The sequence below is a fragment of the Xenia sp. Carnegie-2017 genome, unplaced genomic scaffold, assembly GCF_021976095.1.
Source record: "Xenia sp. Carnegie-2017 unplaced genomic scaffold, XeniaSp_v1 HiC_scaffold_2, whole genome shotgun sequence".
NCBI classification, from domain to species: domain Eukaryota; kingdom Metazoa; phylum Cnidaria; class Anthozoa; order Malacalcyonacea; family Xeniidae; genus Xenia; species Xenia sp. Carnegie-2017.
In genome coordinates, this window is record NW_025813482.1 from 5,486,165 (window position 1) to 5,497,434 (window position 11,270).

The 11,270-nt window shown below is 34.6% G+C and overlaps 2 protein-coding genes across 5 annotated transcripts; both read left to right on the forward strand.

Moving 5' to 3' along the window:
- Positions 1–878: 878 nt before the first annotated feature.
- LOC124440652 lies at positions 879–4,526 on the forward strand. The gene is made up of 7 exons (XM_046991064.1): positions 879–1,254; positions 1,552–1,604; positions 2,069–2,164; positions 2,900–3,003; positions 3,070–3,118; positions 3,438–3,529; positions 4,332–4,526. The coding sequence occupies exons 1-7, from the start codon at positions 1,007–1,009 to the stop codon at positions 4,380–4,382; spliced, it is 693 nt and encodes a 230-aa protein (XP_046847020.1). The 5' UTR covers positions 879–1,006; the 3' UTR covers positions 4,383–4,526.
- A 2,396-nt stretch (positions 4,527–6,922) lies between these two features.
- Positions 6,923–10,574, forward strand: LOC124440648 (brain-specific serine protease 4-like). Of its 4 annotated transcripts, none has more exons than XM_046991058.1 (5): positions 6,923–7,062; positions 8,301–8,394; positions 8,523–8,891; positions 9,355–9,798; positions 10,372–10,574. In XM_046991058.1, the coding sequence occupies exons 2-5, from the start codon at positions 8,322–8,324 to the stop codon at positions 10,428–10,430; spliced, it is 945 nt and encodes a 314-aa protein (XP_046847014.1). In that variant the 5' UTR covers positions 6,923–7,062; positions 8,301–8,321; the 3' UTR covers positions 10,431–10,574. The 4 variants fall into 4 exon arrangements, with proteins under 4 accessions (XP_046847014.1, XP_046847015.1, XP_046847012.1 ...); XM_046991059.1 differs by having other exon boundaries at positions 6,924–7,062; positions 8,301–8,388; XM_046991056.1 differs by lacking the exon at positions 6,923–7,062 and adding an exon at positions 8,141–8,158.
- Positions 10,575–11,270: the final 696 nt, after the last annotated feature.

Below are 11,270 nucleotides of genomic sequence, written 5' to 3' on the forward strand. Positions count from 1 at the left end.
ATTACACTGTGTTTGCTAAAAAGACAATACAATAGAAAATATGACGAAAAAATATTCAAGCATAAATTTTTCTTTCGTCGGAAGGTAAACTTTCAAACGGAAAACAAAAAAGACAGTGTTTGTCTTTTTTGTCATTTAAGTGGATTAAAGATCTGTTTTTCCGAATAAAAAAGAAACTTGAATATCCAGTTTCATAAAAAATATCGAGTTTATAACTCGCATTTTTACTTTTTACAGAGCGATTGTATTTTTCATCGATTTTGATAGTGCTTGAAACTTGAAATACTAAATGGTTGTCATCTCGATATCAATAATTGAATATCCTTAAAGACTTTGATATGTTTTAAAGGAAAACCGCAGCGTTAGAGCAGATCGACTAAGTTCACCTCATCTTGCTTCTCGATTTATCACTTTGATTCACTTTCCGTGAACCTTTTCATTACAAACATTTCGTTATTTTTACGCTCTGATCAAGATCCGAACTCTACCATTACCAAGGGACAAATGATTTAAAAAAATAAAATGAACACGCGAGAGACTAGAGCCTGACGTGTGATGACGAATGATGACAACAAATATTTTTTTGGCTTCAATTTTTGGCTTCGGTTATCATTCCAGTTATTCAAATGTCGAGTTCACTGACCTGGAATAACCGACTGATAAGCGGGGTGGCTTGACTGGTTCGACATATAAAGGAGTCTATGAACGCCAGAAACGCTATTTTATTGGTCAATGTCCAGATCAGTGGACAGTCTGGAATAATCTCGACCGATAATAAGGGTGGCCGGACCTATAAGGGAGTCCAATTGCTATCTTACAATTGGCTCATTTGAATTTTTGTTTTATTGTGATTGGTTTGACCGATTTCGACTGATAGCCTTCTGAGCTAACATAGTCAAGCGTGGTGTCTGGAATGCGAGATAGATCATCACCTTGTGATTCACTATAGCGTGGTTTCTAAAATCTGTTTCATTGCATTTATTTTGAAAATCGTTTACAAACTACAATGTTAAATATTGATATGTATGCTGCTGTTCAGACTGCAATTTCGCAAGAGAGTGATAAATCTCTGAATGAATTGAAATTGCGTTTGAATGAGGAATATTTTGGGGCGACTAAAATGTCGAGAGAGGAATTCTTATTGCTTTTGAAAGACGAAACATCATTGAGCAGAGAGTTCTCAGCAGAAATTTACATCCCCAAAATCGTGCGTAAGCAACACGAGGACAAAGGAAATGTATGCATGGCTTTAAGGTATCCAAACCATTAATATCAATTTATGCGACTATGAGATGTGGTTTATGTCTATTGACTGTTGTATAAATTTTAATGAAGCAGATTTCATTTTGTGCAGTGTATACTAAAGATCTACGGCTTGGGCTTTTAATTTTATTATAAATATTGGCATAAATTCAGCGAATAGTGAATTTATATTTGAACTTTGAATTATCTTCTACATGTAACTACGTTGCTATGTTAGATATTTCCTGGCCAGTTAGTTAAATTTTGTTGGAGGACTTATAGGAACACGACTTTTTTTATTCAATTTAGATCAGAAGTATCTGGCAACTGTCTCTACAGTTCAGTGTCATTGCTTTTGGCAGGTGATAACAGTTTATTGCATATTTTGAGGCAGTTAACATCACTTGAGCTGTTTTTGAATGCTACTTTTTTACTGCCAACATCCTTTATTTTCCTCAATTGTTGAACAGCATAAAGAATTCAACAACACCTCAAAGAATATTTTACCTTTGACAGTATCTCAAGACTGTCTAGATTCTGGTTTTGTAGGTGTTGATCTTGTCAAAAAAGGAGGCCTTTTTGAATTGTCATGACCAAAAGTGGTCATCGTTTCTATGCATTTTAGCTCTTTCTTCTGTGTTGGAGACAAAAATTTTTACTTACTACCCAGATTGTGGAGAGAGAAGGCCTAAATCAATATTCAACTCTCTTGTTTGTCCAAGAAGAATAGTTAAAGAATCAGCCGATGCAATTCATCTTTTGTTTTGTTATAAAGGGGTAGTTAAATCAGATCAATGTTTCCAACCTAATCATTTTGTTCCTCTAGTTTTTTTTCCTAGCAAAACTAAAAGGACAATTTCTGGTCCAACATGCCCAGTGGCTTCAAAAAAAGCAAAAGCTGAAAAAAAGTCTGGGAATATCAGTAAGTTTTTTTCAAAAATGGAAAAACCAGAAATCATTACAAGTGAGGTTTCTTGTACTAGGGTTACTGAACAAACCATTGAAGATTTACAGGTAAAGCCTAACTTTATTCACAATTTTGATGTAGCTACCTACTACAAAAGAGCTAAAGGTTTGAAAATGTCTGATATTTGTTTGCTTATTAAAAATGTTTTTAAACCTGATGAAAATTACACTTTTCCTCCTTTGAGTGAGAACAATAAAAGGTCTTTTAAATATGAATGGCTCAAAGATTTTACCTGGCTGTGTTATTCACCAAAAGAAGATGGTGCTTATTGCTTATCATGTGTTCTTTTTGGACATCAATTCCCCAGTAAATGCTCGAGAATAAACAATCTATTTCGTTCACCTTTTCGTCATTGGAATGATGCTGTAGGTACATTTAGGCGACATGCTGGAAATTGTAAGGGGGAGAAAAAATGGGACTACATGCATCTACTTCTCCAATTTTGAATAATATATGCTCTCAAATGTCAGGTGTAGCTCAACCCATTGAAAATATCTTAGATACTAACATAAAACTTGAAATTGAGCAAAATAGGAAAATTCTTAAACAAATTGTTGATACAGTTCTTTTTTGTGGAAGGCTTGGCATTGGATTACGAGGTCATCGTGACGATGCTCAATTTCACCCAGAGGTCGGTTGCTATTCAGTCAATGGCAATGTTGGTAATTTTGTTGAATCTTTAAATTTTAGAGTTAGAGCTGGTGATCAAACTTTGGAAAATCATTTGCTCAAATGTGGCAAGAATAAAAGTTATATTTCCAAGACCAGCCAAAACAAAATCATCAACTGTATTGGTCAGGTAATATCAGAAGATATTATAAAGGAGATAAAAAAAAATAGATATTATTCTATCATTGCAGATGAAGCTGCTGATTCTTCTCACAAAGAGCAATTGTCCCTTGTTCTACGGTTTGTTGACTCTTCAATGAATGTTAAAGAAGAGTTCATGTGCTTCCTGCATTGCAAATGGGGGTTGAGTGGTCAACAACTTTCAAAGCTTATTTTAGAAACTCTAGAGAAATTTGCCTTACCCATTATGGATTGCAGGGGACAAGGTTATGATGGTGCAGGGCTGTTTCTGGGCATATAAATGGTTTAGCAGCCCACATTTTAAGAACTAATCCTAAAGCTCTTTACACTCACTGTTACAGTCATCGACTAAATTTGTCTGTCTGTGACACTCTTTCTAACGTTGAAATTAATAACATGTTATCTGTTGTTTCTCAAGCTGCCAATTTTATCAACATATCACAGACACGCAACATACCCTTTGCTGAGCACGTTAAAAAGTCAGATGTTCAGACCAAGAAGGCAAAACTGGTAAGTCTTTGTAAAACCAGATGGGTTGAGCGAGTTGACAGTCTTGACACGTTTCAACAGTTGTTTATCCCTTTAATCGACACTCTTCAGGACATGATAAACAATGTAAGCGAGGTGAAGCCTTCCCTTGCTGCTGATGCTTCCCAGTTACTTTCATTAGTTACTCAATTTCATTTTATTGTTGCGCTAGTTATTACAAGAAATATTCTTGATGCTACTCTTCCAGTCACGCAATTGTTGCAGGGAAAAACTATTGATGTTATGGATGGTTTTCATTTGATAACCACTTTGAAGAATGATGTAGCCAACATGAGGAAAAGCATTAATTTTTATCATAACACTTGGTATGAAGAGGCTTTAAAACTTGCTGAAGAGGTGAACGTTCAAGAAACAAAAAAGCGAATTGCTGGAAGACAAACTATGCGATCTAATCCCCCCAGTCAATCATTCAAAGAACATTATAAACTAACCATCACTATTCCTTTATTAGACCATCTTCAAACATCTTTGAGTACTAGGTTTAACTTGGATAGTGTTAATGTGTACCGAGGATTATCTATCGTTCCCGTCAAAATGATGACTCTGTCGGACAAAGGAATTGATTGGAAAAAACAGTTTAAAAGTGTTGCAAAATTCTATCATCATGACTTGCCCAACCCCCTTGGTTTAGATGCTGAATTAAGGCAATGGCGTTTATACTGGGAAACGCACAATGGGCCTTTGCCAGAAAACATCGTCAAAACACTGAAGCATGTAACATTTCCAGGATTTGAAAATATTAAAGTTATTCTTCGCATTTTAGGTACACTACCAATCACCTCATGTGAATGTGAGAGATCAATTTCAGCACTGAGGAATCTAAAAACCTACCAAAGGAGCACTATGGTAGAGGAACGTTTAAATGGCCTGGCTTTAATGCGAATTCACCCAGAAATTATTCCTGACATAGAAAGAGTGATCAATAAGTTTGCTGAAGGTAATACACGTTTGAAATTTGCTTAATGTGTTATGGCTACGTTACTGTAGAAATATTACTGACTTTGCAACTGGCTGCTTAATGCGCCGTTGCTGCAGAAATGTCTTACAGCACAACTGGCTGCTTAATGCGCCGTTGCTGCAAAAATGTAAGACAGCACAACTGGCTGCTTAATGCGCCGTTGCTGCAAAAATGTAAGACAGCACAACTGGCTGCTTAATGCGCCGTTGCTGCAAAAATGTAAGACAGCACAACTGGCTGCTTAATGCGCCGTTGCTGCAGAAATGTCTTACAGCACAACTGGCTGCTTAATGCGCCGTTGCTGCAAAAATGTAAGACAGCACAACTGGCTGCTTAATGCGCCGTTGCTGCAGAAATGTAAGACAGTGCAACTGGCTGCTTAATGCGCCGTTGCTGCTAAATCAAAGACTGTCCATGTCCGGAATCACATTGTTGCTTTGCACTATGTGTTTCCTAGGCATGCTGAAGAGCCCTGACATTGGGCGAAACGGTCTTAGCGTGTTTGTCCTCAATATTTTGTAAGAAAAAAATGAAAAACTGCAAATTCATTCAATTTGAAAATTTGTTGTAAAGCTATTCCAAAACGCTGGTAATCGCATTTCTGGGACCCTAGGCTTCAACATTTTCCAGGGTGCCCTCGGACCCCTTACGGGCAAACGCCTCCGGCGTTCGCCGGTTTAGGACTGACGTTTGGAAAATCCTAGATCCGCCCCTTTATATATATATGAGTAGTTTACACTAAGAGTACAACCTACGAGTACAACCCACGAGTACAACCTACGAGTACAACCTACGAGTACAACCTACAAGCACAACCCACGAGTACAACCTACAAGCATAACCTACGAGTACAACCTACGAGCACAACCTACGAGTACAACCTACGAGTACAACCTACGAGTACAACCTACGAGTACAACCTACGAGCACAACCTACGAGTACAACCTACGAGCACAACCTACGAGTACAACCTACGAGTACAACCTACGAGTACAACCTACGAGTACAACCTACGAGCACAACCTACGAGTACAACCTACGAGCACAACCTACGAGGAGACAAACTTAGGAGGCATAGCCTACCAGACAAGCTACAATCTACAGGTAGGTTGACAAGCTACAATCTACCAGACGACTATCTTGGTTTTGTGCTATAACTATCTTTTGGCTTCTGCGCCTTTAATCTATTTGGAAAACTATTATGAGTCATTGTTGGACTCACGAACGCTCAAGAATAAAGACTCGCGGTTGTACTTAGACAGAGGAGATAAGTTTTACTCATACTTATTATTATTATTATTAGGACACTTATCTACTTAATAATTACGCGTTGATAAATAAACTGTTTGAGGAATATAACTGGTTCACACTATCTTTGTTGCGTGTGGAAATAGAACCAAAATTAATAGTTATTCCTTCGGGATGTCTATTCCTATGTTTATTCCTAATTTATACTTGCAACCTGATCTTGGACGTGACCGACAGACTAATCATGTACGTAATAGAAAAAAGGATTTTGACATTATTTTTCTTAAATTTTGATCAAAACCATTTGCTTTAATTGAAAACAGACGTTCACGGAACTTTACGATGTTGAGTTTACGTATCATGAAAGTCGGAATTCCACATTTTGTTTCCAACATGTGAAAATGATACATGCACATGAAAACAACTTGTATTTCTAACTAAACTTTTCTTATTTTTGTTTGTGAGTTTTTGTACAGTTAATTTTAGAGAGATTAATCATTCTATTGAAAAACATATTTTATTGTTAAATTCGACTGACAACTATGAATGATTTATGAAGGTACAAATCAGTTAAATCACCATCAATTCAATTCATTTGACAAATATTTCATATTATAATTAGAATTTTGAAACTCAGAGGTCAACATCTGTTTTTTGACAGTGCATATAGCATTCAGTGAAGTTTAAGATTACATTTTTTGTGTTGTTGCCAAAATAATTTGTGAAACAAAAAGTGACGAGTAAAACGTGTAATGAAAGGGGTTGAATGTAAAATAACGCTTGATTTCAAAATATTACTCAATAGTAAAGGCACAACACCTTTAAATATAACTTGCATATGACGTACTATAGCACAACACCTTTGAAATTCAAGAACTTTGTAGTTGGCATACTGCATTAGCTATAGAATATTGAATCTTTTAATTATTCAGACAGAGTTGCTCATTATGATATTAGACTTGCGTAAAACTATATTTTTTCCCCTTTGTTCAACTTTTCCTTTGAAACACCAATCCAGAATCGAATTGCTTCAAAGATGTTGTTCATTCCAGTTACACTTCTTTTTTACAATGTGTTGAAAAGGCCGCTACATGAGTCTTTATTAACAGACAAAATCATGCTGTCAGCAAGGTAGGGGAACGTCGTTCATATTTGAGCACTTATGTCAATGTGGACTGGGTGAACAACAATAAGAACGACTGACGCCACAAAACTTTCATTGCTTTTAATAAGACAACTTCAAGAGCAAAATTTTTTAATTCACCGAAGAAAAGCGTTTTAAATAAGGTATGACTTATTAATTCTTGTGATTAGATCCTGAAATCTAATAAACAGTAGGTAGTTCATAAGAAATAATATCGGACGAATTTATCTTGAATGTATATTCAATATAATTGAACATTTTTTTACTATATTTCCTCACGAAGCTGCCGGATAAACGCTGTAAAGATCCGTTTAGAAAAAAAATTGATGTGGCTATTTAAATACAAAATTTCAAATAAATGTTATGAATTCATCATTATACAGAAAATTTGGCAAACAGAAAATTTGGAAAAATTTCAATAGAATTTTCTTGTGATAGTTCTAAGGCTTTGACATATATGCGCAATGTTTTGGGTTCTGTTGGATAAATAGATATATGGTAATGGCTATGTCAAATTTATAGGAATCTGTCACCCATTCTTAGTATGCGTGATTAACCTTGTAGTTAGTTGCTATTTATAATTTAGACTTTCATTTTGCTTTGTTGGCTTACATAAGTGGAAAAAGAAGTATTTTTTTATGTCGCCAAACAAACGAGCATGTCTGTCAACAGCATTTTCAGAAATTTTTTATGTCTCGGCACAGTTTATTTTCTTGTGAAACAAACAATTAATCAAGGTTTTTTATTTTCTGTGAAGTGTGCAGTCATTTGACACCTTAGCATTCGTGAATAAAAAAAACACAAACACGAGTATAAAGTTGTACTTTGCCTGATGTATTTTGTTCATGAAGATGTAAATCTGATCAACATTGCATGTTTCGTTTAAATTTTAAAAGGATTTTAGCATATTAAAGATTAATGACGACGTTTCTAGATTCTAAAGTAGCTTCAAGCGGCACTTAAGCCGTACTTGGTTTGCAAACAAACACTTAACCCCTACTCTTTCAACACTCAGTGTATTCATTGAAAAATATTTAACGCTTACTTTCTGTCAACAACAATACAAAATTATGAAAAACAACAGCGTTTGAACACTTATTAGTTATCAAATGCAATATTGATTCCAAACTCGATTTCCAGCAGGAAACTTGGTCTTGGTATTTATAGTTTCTCTCTTACTGGTTATTAACGTTGTGTTTAAGTCAGCTGTCGTCTGCCAAATTCTAGAAATATAGTATGGTAACATGAAAATTGTTTTTCTTTATTCTTTTGTTATGATAACTAAATTGTTTTACAGACAGTGGTTTGTCAATCAAACAATTTGAGAAAACTGCCCAGCTTCGATTTAGGTGGATTTGCAATGATTTTTATTTTTTTGTAGGTGTTACAAGCATTTGAGAGAATGAATCAGTTTCATATAACATTGTATTGGTTGAAAATCTTGGTTTTGTGCTTTTCTACGATACAAGGTACTGGTAAGCAAAACACAAACCTCTTAATACAAATCTTCATTAATTCACTAATGTTCATGAACAATTTTCGTTTTTGGAAATTCTCATTAACAGCGATTTATAGTAGAATAATGAGATGCACGACTTTTTAGTTTCATTTTCTCGGCAAAATTGTGGCGTAAAAACCATTGAAGCTCACGGAAGAATGAAACGAGTGATTGGTGGATACACGTCGAAAATGAATTCTTGGCCTTGGATAGTCAATATGATTGATAAAGATAACTTACGTCAGTACTGTAGTGGAGTAATAATAGATGAAAAATGGATTCTAACTGTGGCTCATTGCTTTATCTACTACGGGGATAATAGAACAAATAATGCAACCTCTCTACCAGTGACAAAATATAAATACTTAATTGCGGATCATATGTATAATGTTACCGATCCTTACGAGTTTTCTGTCGAGCCTGCACAGCTCTTCATTCATCCAAAATATAAACTGGGAAACGACATGCATCCAGGTAAGTATAAAATGACTAAATTTTTACTTCTAAGTTGCTTTGGATGTTCCTTTTTCGTCATCAAGAAATGCAGATTACATCATAAGAAAGAGATTATTTTGCTTAACCTGTTTATGTTTAAAAAAATTACTATATATACGTATAGTTTTTATGTGTGTGTAGTGTAATTGTCAAATAATTGAGTCATTCGACTTGAAGTGTGGATCGTAAAAAGTCTAAAGGTCTGATGATTACTTTGAAACAAAATAATTCGACAAATTTGGAACATAAAAATACTAACATCAATAAATGGAATTAGACAAATATAATGCCAAGTTCTTACGAGATTCCTTTAATTAAAGAACAGAAAACAAACAAATTTATAATACGAATGTGTATAAGTTGGAAAAAGATATGTTCGTATGAGGAAAAATAAGATTAGTTGGCACAAGAATTACTGAATTCGTCACTTAACTTTTTTTAGGTGATTATGACGTGGCACTAATAAAACTCAAAAGAAAAATTCAGTTCAATAAATATGTTAAAAAAGCATGTTTGCCAAATTGCAGAACGCTATTTGGCCCAACAGATTTATGCTATATTGCTGGATGGGGAAATACAGTTAATACAGAAAAGTATCACAGATCGAGAATACTTAAAGAAGTTGAAATGAAACTCGTACCACATAAATGTTGCAAAAGTAAAATTGGCAAAATATCCAAGAGATTCTTATGTGCAGGATACGCTAAAGGTGGCAAAGATGCTTGCTACGGTGATAGTGGGGCTCCTTTACAATGTTTTATTGATGGAAGATGGACAATTGCTGGACTCGTATCTTGGGGAAACGAATGCGCTAAACCTAACAGTTATGGTGTTTATACTAATGTTCAAAACGTTTTACATTCATTTATTGCACCCGTGTTAAGAGGTAAAATTACTTTGTGAACATTCATTTAGGAGTAATTTTAGAATAAACTGCCGCATATTGCCTGGAGCCATGACTCAAGCCCTACCCTTTTATGTTAACATAACCTAACCTGATTGTTGTAGGCTGTTATTGTGGAAAGGTATTCTATATTTGAGTCTTAAGTCAATTGATTACTTATAGCTAAATTTTTTTAGGAAATCACGAGTAGTGTGCTCATATTTTTATGTACAAACACATATTTAGACACATGACAACGACAATTATACATGAATGATTGAGTCATCACAAGACTCTCAACTTTTTAAGCCAATTACTGCAGGTTTCAAAATAATCTAAGATTAATTAGGTACCACCGCGGTAGCTACAAAAATTGTTTTTAATAATTGTGACCTTTCTAGTATGTCAACTATTTCAAATTTATTTTAAAACTAACTTTTCCGTTGATGCAATTATGTAACTTGATTAGAAACACTGCAGTGGGGGGATCTTTATATTGTCTCGTTGAAAGGGGTTTGAATAATACAATTGATTTAATGAATACTTTACAGCCTTTTGCACTTTCTTATTTTTTAGGCTTCGTACATGATGGATTTAGGTATCGTAAAAGACCAACGAATTTGCAAAAACATTGAAGCATTGAATATAATGGGGCTACTAAAAGGGCTAAATAAGCAATGTAGACGAATGTAGACGAAAAATTGAGTAGCACAACTTAGGATGAATAAATAAATGAAAAGTTTCATTTATTCTCTGGATGAAACTTTCTCAATGATGAATGTTGAGTTGAGTATATAGCGATTTTTATAAAAAAAATTAAAGTTGAAGTAATGAAAGCTTTTGTCTTAAAAACAACTGTCAAAAGTTTACTAAATACGGTGACAGCAACTACAGAACATACAATAATCAGAAAGACAATAATTTATAAAAGTGCGGGCGCACATCCCAGAAATTATGAGTACAACCAATTTAACATGTAGCTAGTTACCTAATGCTTTCTCTTATATAAGACTTTCTCGTACGTTTCAAAAGAGTTTGCTCACTCGACAGCAAGTGAAACTTTTGGATCGACGATAATGTACTTTGTTATTGGCACTAGAGGTAGATTGGCATTCTAGAAAACGATTATTCCATAACTTGGTCATTTTATTTTCGTACAGTTATAAGATATAACTTTATTACGTTATGCTGTCCTCTATGGTCTAAAAATGAGTGGGCTATGTCCCGTTATGCTGTCTTCTAATACAGGGGATCTATTGAGGTATCATTTTGAAGGATGGAAATGCGTTATGTTATACACCAGCATGGTGGACTTTTTTTAATTATTTTATTTGACTTGAACTATGGAATTATTTGATATAAACTCAGACTTTTTGTCATCATTTTGGTAAGTGTGTGCTTATTTCATTTTCAACACTACTTTAAACAGTATAGAAAAATATTTTAAACGCTATAGTTTTAAAACACAAGGACTA